The sequence below is a fragment of the Mus musculus genome, chromosome 16 (genome assembly GCF_000001635.26).
Source record: "Mus musculus strain C57BL/6J chromosome 16, GRCm38.p6 C57BL/6J".
NCBI lineage: Eukaryota > Metazoa > Chordata > Mammalia > Rodentia > Muridae > Mus > Mus musculus.
In genome coordinates, this window is record NC_000082.6 from 96,350,725 (window position 1) to 96,372,385 (window position 21,661).

Consider the following 21,661-nt stretch of genomic DNA (forward strand, 5'->3'; position numbering starts at 1 on the left):
TCCTCTGGAAAACCTGGAACAAAACAGCATGGTTGCTTGAACTTTTTCCTGGGGAGACAAAAACCAAAAACCTCCTCCAAGTTACTAACCATGATCCAACCCAGGGAGTCAATGAGTTTATGGTGCTTATAGAGTTTGGGCAGAGGATTATCTATATACAGGGTGACCTCAAAGGAGTCTCCCAACCTGAAAGACTCACCTAGCAGGGATGATAGCTTCTTAATGGCTGCATAGGTGGGGAGGCCCATCATTTAACCATCCCCAGTCAGTATATTCTAGCAGCTGCTGAGACCACAAGGCCACATATGATTAAAGCAGAATCCTGAACAAGTGTGTGTGTGTGTGTGTGTGTGTGTGTGTGTGTGTGTGTGTGTGTGTGTGTTGTAGGAGGCAGTGGCTGAGATCTTAAGTCAGTTTCTTATGACTCTCTCTACTCCTCCCTATGGGGGATGTTAATAGGTTCTGCTAGCAGTCACAGCCACTGCTGATGAACAGGTCAAAATCTGTCATGTTTGGAGGATGAAATTCTGCAACAATCACAGATGCTTGTCAACTGGTCAGGTTGTCTCAATAGGCTTCTTGTTGCCAGGAGGATAGTTGTGTCTTGTGGACTGGGAACTCACTGACCCCAAGTGCTGTGGTTCTATTGTGATCTTTCACCCAAGGGCCTGTATTTAGAGGTGTTGAGGTGTGTGGGATACTGGGAGGGCCTGGAAGAAGTCAGTTAGGCAGCATGCTATCAGGTGGGGTTGCCTATCTGGCATCTATCTGGTTTTGAGATCTTTCACACATATGGGATTTTACACATTCATGAAGCCAAGCTGGGGCTAGGATCAGGCTCCCTGAACCTTGCTGTGGTTTGGGTCTGAAGCAACCGTCAACTCAAAAGACGGATGCATTAAAGGCTTGGCCATCAGCTGTGTAGATATTGGGAGGTGGTGGGAGAGAAGTTAGGCCACTAGGGACATTCCCTGAAGAAGGCCATCAAGATCTCAACTTCTCCTTTCTCTCTTTCCTTCCCAGCTGCTCTTTGGTGAACAGGCCAACCTTATCTACTGCATGCTCCCAGCCTCATCATAGGTCTGAAGTCATGGGAGCCAAGTGACCATGGACTGAAACCTCTGGACAAAACCAAACAACTCCTCCTTTCAAGTTGATTTCCTCAAGTGTGTAGTCTCATAGATAAGAAGCTAACACCATGAGAGACTCAGAGTTTTCAAAACCTATTTTATAATGGTTCTTAAATACTTTAACCTCCCTTCTAGCCCACCAGCCACCAGAGGCAATGGAAAGGAAAGGCTTTCCAAAAGAGGATGTGGACCTGTTTGGAAATAGTTCTTCAGGGGGGTGGGGGGTGGGACTCTAATCTTCTTTGGCAGGATGCCAGCAGTTCAGTCCACATGAATTAGTAACAGTAGATGGATCCAGAAGAAACTATGAGGCTCTGCCAATCAGCCCGAGTCCACTCAGAAGAGACAAGAAGCTGCCTGAATATCATGAGGAGTTCTTTGGCGCATTTTTTTCTCTACGAAGTCACAACAAATGACGAGCAGCTAAGAAGTTGAGGTGAACCAATGCCACGGTGTCATCAGGGAAGACCGGCATCAGCAAAGTCCAATGAAGACCAGCAAAGAGCGTTAAGGTGAACCAATGTCACACAGCCCTGTCCACTGCCTGTTGGGTTATACTCATATCCTTTCCAAATATCACATGTCCTCTCAAGTGTCCACTCTTGCAAAACATCACATACCCTTTTTCCAGATTCCAGAAAAAAAAAAAAACCCAAACCCACATGTCTGTTCTCAGCAAAACACCCTCCCATGTGTCTGCTTCAGCAAAACATCCTCCCATGTGTCTGCTTCAGCAAAACACCCTCCCATGTGTCTGCTTCAGCAAAACACCCTCCCATGTGTCTGCTTCAGCAAAACACCCTCCCATGTGTCTGCTTCAGCAAAACACCCTCCCATGTGTCTGCTTCAGCAAAACATGTTAAGTCAGCTTCCAGAAAACCATGACATGATACAACTGAGTCCCCAAAGAAACTAGAAATTTCCACCTTAGAACTCCTTTCTTAATAAGCTTAGCCCTGCTTCAGGAATTTCACTGTGGTAATAATAACATCAGAAAGTGAGGGAGAACAAATATAAGGTGTCAACACAGCTGCATCTTCTCACAGGTAAAACAACCGAACCATCTTCTCATGACCCACAGTTCTTCAGCACTCCTCTACTGGCAGGGGTTGGGGGCAGGTTCTAAGTCTTCGGTCCCTCAGTCTAGACTCTGACTCCTGATAGGGCATCATGGGTGTGAATATAGTAGTGGGGTCATAAATGTCCCCCAATGAGGCACACGCCCTCCGGTCCCCTTCCCTTTGCTTATGAATAAGGACCACCACAGGATGATGAGCAAGTACCATGGGTGTCAGTGTAGTAGGTGAGATGGTGAGAGTCTCCTGTTGAGTCACATTCTCTGCAGTCCCCTTTCCCTCCAGTGAGATTGCTTGTGAATATGGCAGCTTTCACAGGACAGAAGAGAGATTGCCTCCCTTATTCGTGTGTGCCCTTGGAAGGCAGAGAGTTTCTTTCTAGTTGGCAGCAGAAGAGGAAGCCAGACATGGACACAGGAACAGGGCTTTCTTTATTGTTCTGCGTCTTTGAAGATGGAGGGTAGAGACAAACCCAGCCTGAGACCCTGGAAACTTTTAGAAATAAGGATCTTAGGGGGCCCTGAGCAGAGAACCAAGCCACATCAGCCTTGACTTCTTTCCCCCAGAACGGCAAGGGACCGACTGAGTGCTGCTGCAGTCTGCTGCAGCCTGGTACCAACTGAGCGTCTCTGCAGACTGCCACAGCCTGGTGCAGCCTGACACCAACTGAGTGCTACTTCAGCCTGGTGCAGAATGGCACAGATTGGGAGCACATGCAGCTTGATGCAGCCTGGCACTGACTGAGAGCCTCCACAGCCTGGTGCAGCCTGGCACAGACCGAGCACCTCTGCAATCTACCTCACCTGTGGTAGTTTATTACTTGGTAACAGAAAACTGATAGGGTGATATCACTGTGAGAGCCCAGCAGCTCTCATGGATCTCAGAAGTAATGGCCCAGCTGCCTTGCTGTGATGACGCCCCTGTAATCTTGTGGAAGGGTCACACAGACAGGAACCATGATCCTCAGCTGCAGCCAAGCCCGCTATTTGAATGTTTGGTTGTGGGACTGTGAAAGGCAGTTTGTGTTCTGGTCGAGCGAAGGTTACTCCAGAGACCTAGTAGAAAATTCTACAAGGGATGGAACAGTAAGTTACACCTTCAGACACAAACACCTGACACCAGGAGCCCGCCCCCCTCTTTGCATCTGTACAATCCTTTCAAGAAAGCAACTGATGGGGAAGACCCGCCCTACATGCAAGCACCTACCAATGGGCAACCCAGGGACAAAGTAGCCCAATGAGAGAGCAGACCCAGAGACAAAGCTGCCCAATGAGAGAGCAGTGTGGTTGTAATTGTTGGTGTTTCCTCTTGAACTTGCTGCTGACCTTCGCTCCTGACAAGAGAATCCATCTTCTCTGGCCTTTAAACGGGACTGAAGGTTAGATAGAAACTCTCCAGGGAGTTCCAGGCCTGCATCGCTGGATCGGGACTGCTGAGGGACCAACTTCTGGGACTGAGCAGCTACCAGGTTCTCAAGCTCCTGAGGGCACAGTCGGCCACCGCTAGACTACCCAAGTCCTGCTGTGAATGCCAGTTTAGCAAAGCCCCAGATATATGTGTTCTGTTGGTCTGCTCCTCCAGAGAGCTGTGCTTAAGGCATTTTCCTAGGCTACAGAATAACAGGCTGCTCTTCTTTTCCGAAGCCACTGAAATTCAGGGTGGTGGAGTAGACTGATTTTTTCGGCTGTTTGCCACCCATGACGCTGATTACGCCTCTGGTGACATGATTGATACGGAAGGTGGCACATCCATCAGAGACCAAGCTCCCTAAGAAAAGATGCAGAGTTTGCAATCCCAAATTCACATTGCGCTGGTCCACTGTCCTCCCAAGTGTGCACAGAGGGCATTTTGCAAACTCTTGGCTATAGGAGGATTTATGAGCCTGGTACCTGGGTATGCCACGCTCAGAAAAAAAAATGCAAATGGTTCTGTCCAGGGTGCAATGGAACGAATTAATTCAGACCACTCAGGTGGGTCTGAAACTGAGCACCGTTCTGGGAACTAACTGAACTTTATCATCAGTTTTGAAGCGATCAGTGTTTTGACATATGATTCTAATTCAAATAGCCCAATGTAAAATAAAAGAAAAACACAGCCTCCCCCTCCGTGTGTATGTACATTCATTTCAGTATTATTTGTAGTCTTGGGAAACTGGAGCCAGCACTGAAACTGAGCCAGGTGGGTGTTCCTATAGTTGCTGTGATATATTATAATGATATTGTGATCATAATGCCACATATTATTATGGAGCCATTAAAATCGTGTTTGTGAGTGGCTTTTAGTGATATGGAACCATGGTTTTAATAGAGCCTTAAATTTAAAAGGCTATAAAATTGCATATTCAATGACTATATTCTATTTAATATATAGAAATGTATAGTTGTTGAATTAAATATTTCTAATAGTTGAGATGTAGGCACAACTGAATGCTTTGGAGTAAATGATTTTTAAAATAACGTTGGTACATTTATAAGATGTAATGCTGCTTAGCCACTTAAAGAATAATACAGAAGTTTATGCATACGTAACCTGCAGCTATGTGGGTAGTAGCCACCTAGGACTGCTGGTGGGAGGCAGCACAAGAGTCGAGCCATAAGACAGCAGTGACATGTTGGATAGTGTCTGCTGGGGACCAGCCTATTTGCTATTACTGCAAACATCTCCAGTGATTCATGGAAAAAAAAAATCAACTTTAGGGCTGTGGAGGAGGAAGGTTGGAAGTTCAAGGTCATCCTTGGCTACAAAGTTAGTTTGAGGCTAGCCTGGGCTAACCTAGGAGACCTTGTCTAAGAAAGCCCAAATAATAGTAATTATGGTAATAAACTCCACAGTCTTGGGTTTGGGTTCACAGTCCAAGTGAGCAGAGGACTCAGAGTGTATATACATCTTGGCCTCCTCCACACACAGCTTCCCACCACTGCCATCTGACCAGTGGGTCTGCACTGACTCTAGTTTGTCAGGAGCCATCATAGGACCAGCTGATACTAGCAGGTGATCTTTCTGAGATGACTGCCTTAGATTAACCTCTATGATGGAACTCCGGTAGGCAAGGCCCAGGAGAAAACCATTTTAGGTTAAGATTCCTGCTATTAATATACTTTTCCTGTTATTAGTAAACATATATAACAATCACTAGGTATTAGCCCACCCCTTTTGAGCAGATCTCTGCAGAACTACAAAGATGTATTACTGTCTTATAGTGATGCTGTTTAGACAAATAGATGACTTCTTAATTCTTAATGATGATCCTATAAGAATTCCTAAAATTATATCAGTATTTATTAAGGTCTTTATACTAAGACTCCATTTAGGTCCTTTTCTGATAGTCAAAACAGAAATGAGAACTCTACCAGTCTCCCATATGTCACTAGTTAATTGCTTCTAGATAGTAACCAGACTTTCTACTACTCAGAGCACATTCCAAGAGGTTGTAAAACTATTAACCAAAGGTCATAAAAAGGGAACTAGTGATTTATTATAGGTGCTAGGACAGAAGATAAAATATTGAACATGAACATGAAACTTCACTAATAACTTAGTTATGTTTTTTAACTCTCAGTGAACCTGTGGAGCTGAGACAGGTGTGGGATGTTTAGCCAGATAATTACTCCTAATGGATATGCATGTAGACATTCTCTGTTGTAAACTTCTATTTCAGTTTATGATTTGATGTGCGAACTTGTGAGGAACTTTTTAACATGTGATCATATATTCTGAAAGATGTATAAGTGCTGAAGACAAAAGAGAAGAGTTAGAACTGAGCTGAGGAGAATTTTTTAGACAGAGCTGAACTTAAGAAGAACTTTCAAGTATAGGCATAGCTTTCACAGAAAAGGGATTGAGAGTTAGAGCATTATTTTGGCACCAGAGCAGGAGGAGAGAGCAAGATTAGAAGGAGGATGCAGAGTGGAATAGCTTAGAAACTATAGGTAACATAAAAAACTAAGAGAGCAACGTGCAGAATGCAGAGGGAAAGAGGAAAAAAGAAGAAGCTGCAGAGAGCAGAAGGAGCAGGCAGGCTCCTCCTTACCATGGGACAGAAAAGGTCTTTTGTTGATAACAAGGCAGACTTAGTCTTATTAAAAGAACAAAACTTTCTTCTTACAAACTTGGGTTAAATTCACTTAGTAATAAAAGGGTAGAAGCTTTTTCTTTTGCAATGTAATAAAGATTGGAGCTCATTTTTCATCCAGAATGAGTTCTTTCTGCATCAGTGTTTGGTCTTTTTCTCCATATGCATATGTAAGTATGGATGTGTGTGTGTGTGTGTAATTGTGTGAATGCATGCAAGCTGAGCCCATCTGATCTGAATAGAAATGTATAAATGCACATGGGTGAACCTGTATGTGATTTTATGTGAGATTATACATATTTGCTTATGTAAAAGTTTTTCCTTCTGCAAGTGGCATCCTCTTCTTCTGGTTCAATAGCAGTTTAAGGTTCCAAACTTCCCCCTAGCCTGACAAGCAAGAGGCATCTGGACAATAGGGAAAAGGCTCTAGCAATTAATCCTTTACTTAATCTTCTGCTGTTTTAGGATGAGGTGCTAAGTGCCAGAGACTGAAGTTTCTGGCCTCAGAAGAACACAGAAGGCAGGTCAGCTACAGTAGCATAGTAAATTAGATAAGTAAACGTTTTATTATTTACAGCAACCCTAAATATTCTGTAAGACAAAGTCGCTTCCTTCTCTGCTGCCTCAAGAAGAACCGGCAAGAAATAAGACTCACCTGGGTTTTACTGTAGGGCTCATTCTGGCTGTGAGACACTCTGTGTTTGGACAAACACTTGTATTGTGACATGCATTCAAATCACACCCTCACATGGAGCAGGAAGCCCCTATTTTAACACACGAACGCGCGCGCGCACACACACACACACACACACACACACACACACACACACACACACACACACACACACACACACACACGTTACCGATTCAGCTCTTTCCCTGACTCCTGCCGACCACTGAGCTTTCGTTTAACCTTATAGCGCCAACTGCATTTTCCCCAGAATTGACCCTGAAGAAGTCACTCCATGTACCTTCCTCTCTGATTCACTTCTTACAGTGTTCGTTGCTTACACTAATAAAAGCCGTAAGCAAGCTGGGCGTGGCGAGTATTAGAACTCTGTGAGGTCAGCACGTGGAGGAGCGGGGGTGGGGCGTGGAGGGGAAGGCCAGAAGGTGGAACGTATTCCTCATGCTGCCTCCAGAGGGCAGAATATGCTTAATCATTAAGAATGACTCCTTAGGGCCTGGCTGGGTGCTGATGTGTAATTCCAGTTACTCAGCTGGCTGAGGCAGGCTGAATCCAAGTCCAGGGCCTGGCCAGGACTACAGGATGAGTTTAAGGGAGTCTGGGAAACTTGGAATTTATCTCAAAATAAAAGTAAAGGGGAGAGTGGCATCAGATACCTTTTGGACTAAATGTTTGTGAGCTGCCAGCAATTGAACCTGGGTCCCTGGGTCCTCTAGAAGAGCAGCCAGTGCTAACTGCTGAGCCATCTCTCCAGCCCCTGGATTATAATATATTAAAGAGTTAGAAACTGGTTACTAAGTTGCTACACTTTTACATTTTAAAACAGATATATGCTGGGTTATCCATAGTGTTTGCCATAGTGTGGTGGTCTCAGCCATATTCTATTTCATAAATTTCCTCCTTTTGGGGCCAGTGATGAGTCTCAGTGGGTAAAAGGCTTCTGCTAAACTCAAGGACTTGAGTTAGAGCCCCAGGACCCACTTGGTAGAAGCCGAGAAGTGACCTCTGCAAATTGTCTCTGACCTATGAGACAGATACACACAATAAATATAAAACAAAACATAAAAATAACTTCTTCCTTTTGCTTTCCTGTATTTTCTTATTTCCTGTAGTAAGCGTGAATCACATCTTTAATAAGAAAAATAATTAAAGCTTCTCATTAAAAATTCATAAAGCTTATTTATGTGGGATGGTGAGTTTATAGAGGATTCTCAGTTTCTCCTTTGTGTGACATTGAACCCATTATACAATTTCTATTTCTGGGGGCTGGAGAGACAGCTCAGTGGTTAGGAACACTTGCTGCTCTTGTAGAGTAACACGATTTGGTTTCTGGAATTCTCAAGAGAGTTTACAACCACCCACAATTCCAGTCCAAGGGATCTGCCACCATCTTCCGGTCTCTGTGGGTGCTGCAGGCATGTAGTACACGTATGTCCTAGTTAAGATCTTTACTGCTGTGAGCTGACACCATGACCAAGGCAACTCTTATAAGGACAACATTTAATTGGGGCTGGCTTACAGGTTCAGAGGTTCAGTCCATAATCTTCAAGGCAGGAGCAGGGCAGCATCTAGGCAGGTATGGTGCAGGAGGAGCTGAGAGTTCTACATCTTCATCTGAAGGCTGCTAGGAGAAAACTGGTTTCCAGGCAGCTAGGATGAGGGTCTTAAAGCCCACGCCTACAGTACCACACCTACTCCAATAAGACCATACCTCCTAATAGTTGTCATTGTTCCTGGACCAAACCATAACAACATACAAACATCTAGGCAAACCCTCATACATATAGAATAAAATGCAAACTTTAAAAAAATTGGTATTTCTGGTGGCAGGATAGAGTTGAACATTGGCTCAATTATTTCATAATTTTTAAAAACAAAAACATCTCCAGTGGTCGTATAAATAAATTCCTTGGGGCTGGTGAGATGGCTCAGTGGGTAAGAGCACCGGACTGCTCTTCCGAAGGTCCGAAGTTTAAATCCCAGCAACCACATGGTGGCTTACAACCATCCGTAATGAGATCTGACTCCCTCTTCTGGAGTATCTGAGGATAGCTACAGTGTACTTACATGTAATAAATAAATAAATTCCTCAGGAGAAAAAATAAAGATAAAATGGCGGCTGTCTTGAAAGTCTGTAGTGAAACACGTGCTGAAGGTTTTATTTAATGCCTCAGTTAATGAGGGAACCGCCATGATGTTGGAGCAGAATCATCAAAGAGCTCAAAAAGAATGCTTGTTACTCACACTTTCATAGGCACACTCGTGTCCCAGAGCTGAGGGACGAAAGAGTTCCTTCTAAGAACTTAGACACCTCTGAGGTCCTTTCCCAGTCCCAAGCTTCTCATGGATTTCCCCCTGTGCCTTTGTATAGCTGAATATAAAAACCAAGCCTAGCCAGACCTTCTGGGACCTTCTGTGCTCACATCTGAGACCACCCCAGCTCTGCCCCTGCATTCAGGACCTTCTGACCTCTTTATGTCACAGGATCCCAGTCCTCCTGTCATTACAGGCTACCTGATGCACATTATTCCCTCTGCCCAAGGACTGACTGGCCGTTTCCTCAGTCCAGCTTTCTTTCCCTGACCACCTAGCATGCCCACATCCATCTGAGGCCAGTCCTGGTTTCCTGGGGCTTCCCAGTCCCCCGCAACCCCACCACTTTCCTTTAAAACCTCCCTGGCATCTGAATTGCTTCATGAATATGTGTTATGCAGATTTGAACTTTGTCAATTTAAAATAGCAAGGGCCAAAAATATCATGAAAAGTTTCTCTTTGTGCTCAAACGTAGAATTGACGCAAATCTCTCAAACGCACACAGTGCCTCAGGACAGCAGACCTTCAGACATGTTTGTAAAGATCCCTAGGTAGTGTTTTCTGGAATAGGAGCATCTCTGAGAGAGAGGGTCTCATGGGGGTTGGAAGGAGGAGGTCACGGTCCATGCTCAGTCTTCCAGGAAGGACTCCAGGCTGCAGTCCGTGTTCATTTCTCTGGGGGCTGGCAGGAGTGGGGTTCACAGTGCACACTTGGACTTCTAGGGGCTGGCAGGAGGGGACCTCTATCCAGGCTCCTTCCTCCTGGTGCTGCTGAGACGCCTGCGGGGAGGTGTTACAAACGCTCTGCAGGGAAATGAGATCCGCAGACAAAAGGATCTCTATCTAGTTGCAAAGGGAGGAAGGGATAGTTTATCCTGAGACAAATGTGCATGACGCCGGCCAGGGAAACCAGATTCAGTTTCCCTTGAAAGACGGGTTCCATGGTGGACTTTCAATCACAGAACAAAGAACAGTCATGAATCAGACGCGTTGTTGGGGACGTCGGGTAGGCGCTTTCCTGCGACACTGAAAAGTCCGAGTTACAGGTTTCAGGCCCTATCTGACAACATTCTTAGGTCTTAGTTTGGTGGAAGCAACGGTCGGCTAAGTTAATAATCCAAAAGTTTTCATTGATAAGCCAAAAGGATGCTACAGACACAGAGGTGGGTGATAAATGGCTACAAAGGCGACTATAGGTAGCCCAGGATAAGTTGGCACTACAACATTCCAACTCCCCACGATCAGGGATTTCTATTCAGCCAATCAATCTGCAGTCTTCATGCTTTTCCTCTAGGAACTTCAGCTCTCGCCCATGCGGGCTGGACTGTAAAGCCCAGCTCACTTATCTCGAAGGCTGTCCTGTTGGCTTGCAGGAGAGGGAACCGGTTCCACCAGGCCTTGGGCCTCTGCTAGAGGCAGGTGGATGGCCAGGCCAAGGTATTTTGGCACAGTCTTTGGGGCTGACTGAGCCGGTCAGACTCTGGCTGGTGGCGAAGGGCGATTGAACCAGGATATGGGCAGCCTTGACCCTTAAGGACTGGAAAAAGGCTCGGCGGAGGAAGAGTGGAGGCTCCGCCTCTGTTTCTTAGCCTGAGCCTGGACTTCCTGTGTTTGGACTGGGTAATGGTTAAGAAGGAAAGTCACCGCAGCTAGGGGCGCTTACACCTGTCTGCACCTCCTGGTTTATAGCCTGGGCACTGACTGGATAGGGCCACTTGGCAAGGAACTTCCTGTTCCTGGGTGAGGAGTGTCCAGTCAGAAGTGTTCCCGTGTTTCTATAGAGAGCAGCCAGAAGCCGGGAAGCCCTGTGTGAACGAGATACAGAGATTTACCTGCCTGAGGTAAGGGAGGCAACGCCACTGTGAGGCTCTCCTGTAAGGGGTGTTCGTTCGCCCGGTGGGTTTCTCCTCCGGGCTCTCTGGGTACTTGGTAGGCTCTCCACAAAAATACACAGTGTTTGCCTTTCAGCTTCCACTGGGTTGAAAATTAAACAGGAAGGGTGTTCTCAGGGTTTAAAAATCCCAGTAATTTGTGATGGAGTGCCCGTCTTGCACAGAGCTGTTCTGGGGTTATGCTAGGGCTCTGCTGGAATTCAGGGGAGGGTCTCAGGATCCAGACGTTGGGAAAGCGGTCTCCTCATTCCTTAGACAAACTTGTAAAGGCCCTCTCCCCTCATGGGGAGCACAATGTTCTATTGCCACTGGGTATTCTGAGAGGGCAGATTACGGGAGAGTGAGGAGTCGGGACCCTGGTGAGGGAAAAGACCCCAGGGAAGAGGGACACCACGGTGAGGAAGCAGTTCTGAACGCAGGTGCACGGAGTTTCGGGTTCCATAGTGTAGCGGAAACGCTGGGACTGGAGGAAGCCCCTTGCTCAGTGGAACTCCAGCCAAGCCTACTGTCCCCGAGAAGCCCTTGGTCCCTGCTCCCTGAAACAATATATTCAGACCCTTTGGAAGTCTCAGTATAAAATATTTTGAGTAGCTCAGAAACGAGGGGTTATGAGGCAGCAGATTCATGGTCTCTCTGTCAATCTACGGGGGAGACATGTCAGATTTTCTGAGTGTTTTTTTCCCCCTTGTCAGGCCAGTGAGGAGTGGGTAGGAGATTAGCACAACTTAATAAGACTTATATTTTTGGAACGATGACAGTTTTTCAACATAAAGTAGGTTATTCAAAGCTTTCCGAGGCAAAATGAATGAGAAGTTGAGTTTCAGGTTTGGGTCAACCCCCCACAGAGGTATTATTATCTAAGGATTTCTGACCTAGGCCCCCACTTAATTGAAGTTACATGTGTGACTTTTGTCTACACTGTAACTATCCCCCTTTTGACATTGTCAACCGTGGCAGCACAGTCTCTCAGAGGCTGTGTCCATATGTATCACCTTCTGTGGCAGTGGTCTCACTGCTGGCTTCTGGCTTCTGCTTCTGGCCTGGGACAACTGTGGGGCAGCTGGGACAGCTGATGATGTGAAGGTGTCAGGCAGAAAGCTCCCAAAGGGAGTTCTTCCTGGGTTAAGGAATGTGCCCTTTTGCTGTAGCCGTTCCAGCTCATCTATCAGTGTTGAAACATTTCCTCATGGCCTTTGCCCTCATGACCTTTGCCCATCCCTCACTGTAGTTTCGATAATGGTGAGTGGCTCTCCGTAAAATAGGCATCATTCAGGCTGGGAATGGCAGCACGCACTTGTAATCACAGCATTTGGGACATGAGGAGCAGGAGGGTGAGGAGCTTCAGGCAAGCCTCTGCTCCAAAGGGTCTTTCAGTCCAGCCTGGGCTACACAAGATCCTATCTCAAAACAAAACTGAAACAAAATAACCAAAACAAACACCACAACAAATGGAGTGTGGCTTTCAGAGGTGGGCAGCTCAATTTCCCTTCCTTTCCTGCTGACCCCGGCATTCCAGGTGACTGATGAAGCAATTTCCTTGCGGACCTGTGTTAATTGAGCTTGAAAATTAGCAAATGATTTATTTGCCACTTTGTGAGACTGGATCTGGGCTCAGGGTTCAGTCTCAGAAGGCTGTGACTTCAGCAGCATCGTGGTTGCCAGGAGACCCCATGGAGGAGGCATGCTCTCCAGTTCTGTTGAGTGCTTCAGGCCCACAGTGGGACCGTGTTCTAAAGTAGGGAATGTGCGTTGTTAGTGTTCAGTGTGCATGCTAAGGGTTGCAAGGCATCAGAGAGACAAATGGTGAAGCCTCACTGTCTTCCCTTTTCCTGAGCTGGGGTACCTGGGAATGAGTCTCAGGCTTGAGCATCACGAGGCTCAAGGCCAGGTCATGTCCCTCAGGGATTCTCTGAGGTGAGCTGCACCAGAGTTCCCAGGGGTCTGTGTAACCGCAGGGTCAGGCACAGTTTTCCTCTGTGATGGCCCCAAAATGCATACTCTGAGAGAGCACTGCTCTGCCTAGGACACGATGCCACAGAAGGATCCAGAGGGTGTGAGCTGCACAGTAGATCCTCTTGGCTCTAAACATCACTGTTCCCTTCTTCTTTTAGGTAAGGAAGATCATGCTGAGATGGAGGGCAGCTGGAGAGATGTCCTGGCTGTGCTGGTCATCCTGGCTCAGCTGACAGGTAGGTACAGTAGGTAGGCAGGCTGTTTACAAACTTCAGAAGCAAGGCAGGATGAGCAAATGATGCAGTAGGGCAGGCTAGAGATGGTCCTCCTCAGGCACTCCCTCCAGGTGGTCCTCCTTAGGTATTCCCTCCAGGTGGTCCTCCTCAGGCACTCCCTCCAGGTGGTCCTCCTCAGGTACTCCCTCCAGGTGGTCCTCCTCGGGTATTCCCTCCAGGTGGTCCTCTTCAGGTCACCCCTATAGGCAATCCTTTTCAGGTACTTTCCCCAACTTTCTGTTTCATGGCCACCTCCTCAGTAGCTCTCATTCCTGCCATTGTTACTCTGCCCTTGGGGACCTTCTGCCTCTGACCTCCACAAGGTCCCCTCAGGGCTTTCTCTAAGCTTATCCCATTAGGTCCATGAGGTTGTCACATGAATTGTTTCAGTTATTGTTATATTCTTCCCACTTGCTTCCCACCTCTTCAATCTCTGTATCTCTCAAGGAAAAGCTGGCTCAGGCGTTTCCTCTGTCTGGAAGCCTTCTTGACTCTTGTGATATCTAGGGTGGGTTCTCCAAGCCTCCCTAAGAGTATGGCAATTCTCTGAGCCTCACCATAGCTTGTCACTAGGAGTCCTTTAGGGCATCAGCTGGGGTGAACTCCAGTGGATCTAAGTAGACTGGGCTGAGCTGACTCTGGAGGTCTCAAAATCCCCAGAGTCTGTGCTCTCAGCTTGGGATTAATTAGGTCTTGACTGCTTGCCCACTGCCTCTGGCTTCTCATTTCTCTGTGTCTCCCATGATGGCAACTTGAAGGTCAGAACTGATACACAGACATTTGCAGGCCAAGGTACCCTGGACAAATTGTCACACACTGAATCATCCTTGTGTCTGGAGACAAGACACCCAGTGAAAAGCTCCGTCTGTCTCCCTCCTCCCCAAATGCCCACAGTTCCAGGAGCCGCATGGGCGGCCATGCTTGTTTGTACGTCAGGAGCTTGTGTGCTCCATTCTGGATCGGTGGACAATGAGCTTTAAAAGTCCGGCCGGGACAGTGTTAACTGAAGTATAACAGAGTGAAACTCAGTAGGAGACAGCGGTGTCCGGTGGGCAGGTTGGTGAAATTCCACCTCTGGGTGTATTTACCTGTGAAGCCTAGGTGCTCCTGGCTAAGAACTTCAGGGGTAAAGGCGCGAGGAGCCCTCTAACAGCACACAGTGAAAAGCAGCCTGCAGGGGCCCATTGGGCATTTCCCAGCAGAGTGGAGAGGAAAACCAGGCCAGGAAGTAGTTTAGGGACTGAGACAGAGGCTAACAGGCCACCTTAATCCATGTTTTAGGGACAATTGGAGGCTACAAAAGTCTTTTAAAGACTGGAGAGAACTGGATCAACTCTGGGCTTAGTTTAAAAAAAATATATATATATATATATATATATATATATATATATATATATATACATACACATATATATATATATTCCTCCCCCCCAGCCTCAACATAGCTTTGTCACCAGAAGTCCTTCAGGGCATCAACTGGGGTGGACTTCCCAATCCAAGTAGGAAGGTTTGAGCTGACTCTGGAGGGTCTCAAAATCCCTAGAGTCAGCCTTGGATGTCAAATAAGAATTTATTTGTGTCTCTCTATATAATACAAAATATAATATATAGAATATAAAATATAATATATAGAATATGTACAATATATTTCTGAATATGTATCAGAAATATATAATCAGAAATATGTATAATCAGAAACATATATATATGTATATATATATATATTCTTATTTACTTTTTATGGATATTGAGCCTTAAGTACTGGCTTGAGTCAAGATGGATCCGATTTGAGGTTTAAGATGGCTGCATCAGGAGGGCCAAGTATTATGGGCTGCTTTTAGAGTCCCCAGGGAGAATTTATAATGAATACTAGATTCCTTACATGTTTCATCTAGGAAAGTCTTGTGGCTAGTTGAATCTCTTCGTTTGTAGACTTAGCTCTATAGCTGGAGGAAGTGTCCAGATACCCACAGGGCTCTTCCAAGACTCTCCCTCCCCTCCTCTCTCCCTTCCTGTCCCTTCTTCTCTCGTTCCCTCCTTTCTCCTCACTATTTTGCCCATAGTATCATGGCTTACATAGATCTTGGTTACCTCATTTATTTTCTCAGTAAATATTCACTGAACCTGTTATGTGCCTCGTAGTTGAGGCATAGGTACCAGAGCTTAGAGTCTAGTAGGGCAAACAGTCATCAAGAACAACAACAACAACAACAACAACAACAACAACAACAACAACAAACGACAAAATAAATCACCATTGTGACAATTGCTTGGAAGGAGCTTCGCAGTGGAAAGCAATAGGACAGTTTAGCATAAACAGGATGGTCTGGAAAGGTGTGGCCCAGGGCAGACGTCTGACTAGCCAGGACTCCAGGAGCAAGTGAGACTAGATTCCAAGCTACTCCCGTGCAAAGGCCCTGGCCCTGAAATACTTGATAAATTTGGCACTTTAAGAAGGTTCAGCTAGTGCCTCAAGGGTGGAGTTGGAACACACAGGAGATGGAGAGAGATTTGCTGTGGGGCAGAGTTTGGTGTTAGAGTATAATCCTATGAAGGCTCTCTGCTCTATTTGAAGTGATGGTGCTCTTAGGTCTGGAGTATGGAGGTGGGGGAGGGACACAAGCAGGCGCCTGTTTAGATGCTCCCCTTGGCTGCATGTGCAGAGATGATTTTTGGGTGCAGCTGGTGGCCCAGCGGTGACATTGGGTTTTTCTGTATCATCCCAGGAGCTCTGCAGACAGTTTAGACCTGCTGGGGGAGGGGTCCTCTCAGGACCTCCTCCTCATTCTTCTTTTCCTCAGTGGGTCCCAGTGGTTGACTCCTCATCTGAAGGCCTAGCATCCTCTTTGTTCTCTATTCTCCATCCATTATTCCTTCCTGGCCTTTAGCTGCATGTCCAGCCTGCTTTCCCATTCACTACGAAGTCTGAGTAGGAGGATGTCTTAGTTAGGGTTTTACTGCCGTGAACAGACAAAATGACCAAGGCAAGTCTTATAAAAAGCAACGTTTACAGGTTCAGAGGTTCAGTCCATTATCATCAAGGTGGGAGCAGGGCAGCATCCAGGCAGGCATGGCAGAGGTAGAGCTGAGAGTTCTGTCTTCATCCAAAGGCTGCTAGTGGAAGACTGACTTCCAGGCAACTAGGGTGAGGATCTTATACCCACACCCACAGTGACACACCCATTCCAACCAGGTCACACCTATTCCAACAAGGACTTCAGATGGTGCCCCTCCCTGGTCCACGGATATACAAACCATCACATTCCACTCCCTGGTCCCCATAGACTTGTTCAAAAACATGAGTCTATGGGGGCCATACTTAAACATAGCATAATGCAAAATGCATTTAGTCCAACTTTCAAAGTCCTCATAGTCTATAGCAGTCACAACAATGTTAAAAGTCCAAAGTTCAAGGTCTCTTCTGAGATTCATTCAACTTAATTAACTGTAATCCCCAAAGCAAGGCAGGAAACCAGCTGGGCAAACTCCAAACTCTGCATCTCCATGGCTGATGTCAAAGCGGTCTTCAGATCTCCACTCCTTTTTCATCTTTGTTGACTGCAACAAACTGCTTTCTCCTGGGCTGGTTCCACTCCCTGTTAGCAGCTTTGCTCAGCATGTATCCCATGGTTCTGGCATCTTTAACATCTTTGAGTCTCCAAGGCAATTTCAATGTTACAGCTTCTTGTTTCAGTGTCTGGGATTCCACTTGAACTTTTGGACTCCTCCTAAGGGCTGGCATCACTTCTCCATCTCTGTCCTCTGTAGCACTCGATGCTCAGGTTGATCCACTCCACTACAGCTGCTGTTCTTGGTGATCATCCCATGGTACTGACATCTCCAATACACTGGGGTGTTCCACTCCAACTAGGCTTCACCAATAGCCTCTCATAGGCTCTCTTCAGGGTGCCAAGCCTCAAATCCTTTACATGACCCCTTCAGTCCTGGGCCATCAACTACAGCTGAGGCTTCACCTTCTCCAATGGCCTTCCCTGGCCTCTCACAGTGCTAAGCCTCAGCTTCTTTCCATGATCCGTTCATTCCTTCACAAGCAGTACCACCTGAGTGACTCTTACACATTACCAAGTCCAGCCGCAGCATGAGGTACAACCTTGGGTATCTCTGGAACACAGCTTCTTTGTGCTCCCAGAAAACACTTTCCAGAAGATTTCACTTCAGTGATGCTGGTCTCTTCTTAATCACTGCTAATTCCTTAGCTCCAGCTAACCCACATCAATATTCCCAGTAGTTCCTTCCATTCTTAGCTCTGGAGCCAGAGCCACATGGCTGAAGCTGCCGAGTTCTGCTGCTTACAGGAACTAGAACATGATCCCCTTGTACTATTACATATCACTAGCTCTATGTTTTCTAAATCCTTCACTGCCTAAGCTTGGCTATCCTGGTTCTTGCTCTGTAGATTGACCTTGAATGCAGAGATCAGCATGCCTGTCTCATGGGATTAAAGGTGTGTACCACCATGCCTGGTTCTAAATTCAGCTGGGTAGGGTCTTGCCCCAAGGTCCCTCTCCCTTAATCTGTTATTTCCTAGAACACAGGATTTTGCTCCATTTCACTTCCTGGTTTGTCTTTAATACTCGAAACATATATTTTATATTTTGCCTTTCTAAGCTTGCTATGCTTGTTCAAACTTCTCTTCATAAGACTTAACCAGAGAACAAAGTCTCTGCTGGGCTTTTTTGAAACTTCTTTTGTCAATGCAATTAATGCAATTAATCCAAGTCTCTTCACCTTAGCCTCAGGCAGACTTTTCAGACAAGGGCAAAAAGTAGCCACTTTCTTCACCAAAATACCACAAAAACAGTCTTTATGCCACATTCTGAAATTCTTCTCCTTTGAAATCTCTTGGCCAGGTCAACACAGTTCAAATTACTGCCAGCAGCTAAGTCTTCCATATTCCTACTAGAATGACCCATTAAGCCCCATTTAAAGCATTCCATTGCTTTCCAGATACAAAGTCCCCAAATCCACATTCTTTCAAATAAAAGCATGGTCAGGCCTATCACAGCAATACCCCACTCCCAGTACCAACTTCTGTCTTAGTTAGGGTTTTACTGCTATGAACAGACAAAATGACCAAGGCAAGTCTTATAAAAAGCAACGTTTAATTGGGGCTGGCTTACAGGTTCAGAGGTTCAGTCCATTATCATCAAGGTGGGAGCATGGCAGTATCCAGGCAGGCAAGGCTCAGGCAGAGCTGAGAGTTCTATGTCTTCATCCAAAGGCTGCTAGTGGAAGACTGACTTCCAGGCAACTAGGGTGAGGATCTTATACCCACACCCACAGTGACACACCCATTCCAACCAGGTCACACCTATTCCAACAAGGACACACCTTCAGATGGTGCCACTCCCTGATCCACGGTTATACAAACCATCACAGAGGAAGAAAGTGTGGGGTCTGCAGATGTAGCAGTGATGTCCGGATGGAGTATGAAGCCACACTGGACTAGGAAAATGGAGAGGTGATTGGTGTAGGACCGTGAAGTTTCTTATGTCAAGGAGATTGTTTTGTGTGTTTGTGTGTGCGCGCGCATGTGCACACATGCATATGGAGGTCAGAGGTCACACTGGGGTCATTCTTGAGGATGTTAGTCACCTAATTTTCGAGAGATAGAATATCTCACTTTTCCTTGGAACTTGCCACTTTGGCTAGGCTGTCTCACCAGTAAGCCTCTATGCTGGAATTACAAATGTGTACCACAAAACCCAGCTTTTCTATGTGAGTTCTGGGGAAGCAGGGGTCAGACTCAAATCCTCATGTTTGTATAGCAAGAAATTTTTCTGACTGAGCCACAGTCTCAGCTCAATAATCATTTTGGAGGATCAGCAAGAGGTACAGAGGTTGGCTGACCCCTTGATCCCACAAGAGTGGTTTAAATGACATTAATGTCAGAATGGGGAGTGGGAAGATGTGAGGGGCAAGCAGTTGCAGTTACAGACACTCTGAGGATCAAGGGAGAAGCCCAGCTCTGTCAGCTGAAAGGTGTGGATGCCCCAAACCTTCTAGGAAAGGAAACTACTCAAGGGATCGTACAGACAGCACAGGTTTCTTGAGGGACTTGTAGGACAGACCCTGATTTTCTCTGTTCTGTTGTGTAGCTTTGTTCTCCAGGAAAAGAGAGAGGAGAGGAGAGGGAGGTAAGAGATGAGGTACGTGGCTGCATGGAGGTCTTATCTGCAAGTGTTTTCTAGTGTTTGGTTTGTGTGGGGTGAGGTCACACAGGGCCTCAACACAGATGAGTCACAGAGAAGGAGGAAGTGCTATGACCACATGTCCCTTGTCACTGGTGCAGCTGAGGGCAGTTGGTAGATCCAGAGAGGGGCTGTGCTCACAAGAATGGCACTTAAGGCTTGTTGTCACCTGTTTCATTGAAGGTCAGGTGGTAAAGAGCTTTCCCAGCATGCACAAGGCCCCGGGTTTATTTCTCAGCATCATATACTCAGACATGGTGGCTCATGCTTGTAATCCTGGCACTCAGGAGCTGCAGGGTCAGAAGTTCAAGGTCATCCTAGGCTATGTTGAAAATGGAAGGCCAGCTTTGGAGACGTGAGATCCGGTCTCAAAACAAACCAAACCCAAAATGTAAAAAACAACAGCAGTGAAAACAGGTAGCATCGAAAGGATTTCCCCATGGCCTAGGCTCCTTCTGGCTTTATTCCCACCCGTCCACCTGCAGGGTAAGGCTGGGTCAACATGGCCTGTGGGTGTCCTGTGGCTCCTCAGTCCCTGGGGGCATGCATGGGTGTCATCTTTGCAGATTGTCTTTGGAGTGAAATGAGGTGCACACACTCACACTACCTTCCAAACTTGCAGGCTATGTGGCTCATGTCCACCCCATTCTGTCAGCTTTGCAGGCTCTATGTGGTTGCCACTAATTCCATACTGGGTGCAGTGTGTATAGAAGAATCTGGACTTTCCTTTTTCCTGTAGTCTGTTTTCCTCAGTGCGACTCCAGGCTTGTGGCTAGAGTTGACCCAGTGTCTGTAGTTTCCTTGGTGTTTGACCTGATTGAGTTTTGTGTACTTGACACTAGCTAGAGTCATCTTGGAAGTGGGAACCTTAATTGAAAAAATGCCTCCCCTGACTGATTGGCCCATAGGCAAGTCTGTAGGGCATTCATTGTCTTGATTAATGATTAACACGGGAAGATGCAGTTTACTGTGGCCGGTGCAGCCTTTGGGCAGGTGGTCCTATTTGGTATAAGAAAGCAGGTTGAGCAAGCCATGGGGAGCCAGTCAATCAACAGTGTCCTTCCATGGCCTCTGCATCAGTTCTGGCCCCCAGGGTCCTGCCCTGGCTTCCTTTAATGAACTGTAACCTGGGATGTGCAATTTGGAATAAACCCTTCCCGCTCCAAGTTGCTTTTGGTTAGTGTTTCATCAGGGCATTAGAAAGTAAAGACAGAGTCATTTCCAGTTTTTTTTCCCCCTTTCTTTCTTGAGAACTTTTATATGTTTTTTAGCGGAAGGTCAAGATGGGTGCGGATCAGTGAGCCTTGGCCAGGTGGCTACAGAGAAGATCCACACTGCAGTGGGTGTTAGGAACCCGCTTTCTTTCTGCCTTTTTTTTTTTTCCTTTCCCTGGGTGGTGTGCACTCAGCCACTGAATTATTTGAGGTGGCTTCTTCTAGCTCTGCTTCTTTTAAGCCAGCTGGGTCTGCGGGCCTTGTCTTCCCAGCACCCCTCTCTCCAGTGGTCCTGGTGTGTGTGTAACCCTTCTTTCCATTATAGAGAAGGAAGCTCTGCCTGCAGTTTGTTCATTCTGAGTGATCATGAGGTGCTGATGTTTGGCTGAAGGTCACCGTCTGGGAATTCACTTGCCCGGGAATGTTCAGGGCTCAACTAAGTTCCTTTAGGGACTGCCTCACATTTTGTCTTTCCTGGTGAGAAGGGGAAAGCTGGTGTTATTTGGAGCTCTCCAGTATACACGGAGGGCTAGCATGTTGACCCTTAGGAATCACATAACACCAGAAGGTAATGAGAGTATCCTGACTGGTGGGTTAGTCAGTCAGGCCATGAGTCACAGTGCAGTTGAGGTGAGCCTCTGAGCCCTGTAGGACTGTTATATTCTTAGGGCCGTCTATGATCTGATAACGGGATCCAGAAGAAACCAGGGCATATGTTGTTTCAGTGGGACTTCTAAGTGACAAGATTTGGGGAAGAGTCTGTATTCAGGGTGGCAAGGTCTGAACTTGTGTCCCAATTCTACTGATGTGATTGTAAGTCTTGTGTGTCCTGTGGA

At 46.5% G+C, this 21,661-nt stretch overlaps 1 protein-coding gene and 1 long non-coding RNA gene across 8 annotated transcripts in view; both read left to right on the forward strand.

Annotated features, from left to right (window-relative positions):
* Positions 1-1,356: 1,356 nt before the first annotated feature.
* On the forward strand, positions 1,357-4,303 carry Gm41510. The gene is made up of 2 exons (XR_876303.1): positions 1,357-1,642; positions 2,773-4,303. It is a non-coding gene; the product is annotated as a predicted gene, 41510 (long non-coding RNA).
* A 6,451-nt stretch (positions 4,304-10,754) lies between these two features.
* The window catches only part of Igsf5 (immunoglobulin superfamily, member 5), a 104,094-nt gene continuing 93,187 nt past the window's right edge, over positions 10,755-21,661 (forward strand). Inside the window, exons 1-2 of one of the 7 annotated variants that reach the window (XM_011246151.3) lie at positions 10,755-11,120; positions 13,283-13,360. In XM_011246151.3, the coding sequence (XP_011244453.1) occupies positions 13,303-13,360 (58 nt within the window). In that variant the 5' untranslated portion in view covers positions 10,755-11,120; positions 13,283-13,302. The remainder of the gene's footprint in view (positions 11,121-13,282; positions 13,361-21,661) is intronic. The other 6 variants (XM_006523095.4, XM_011246152.3, XM_011246153.3 and 3 more) reach the window with 6 other exon arrangements.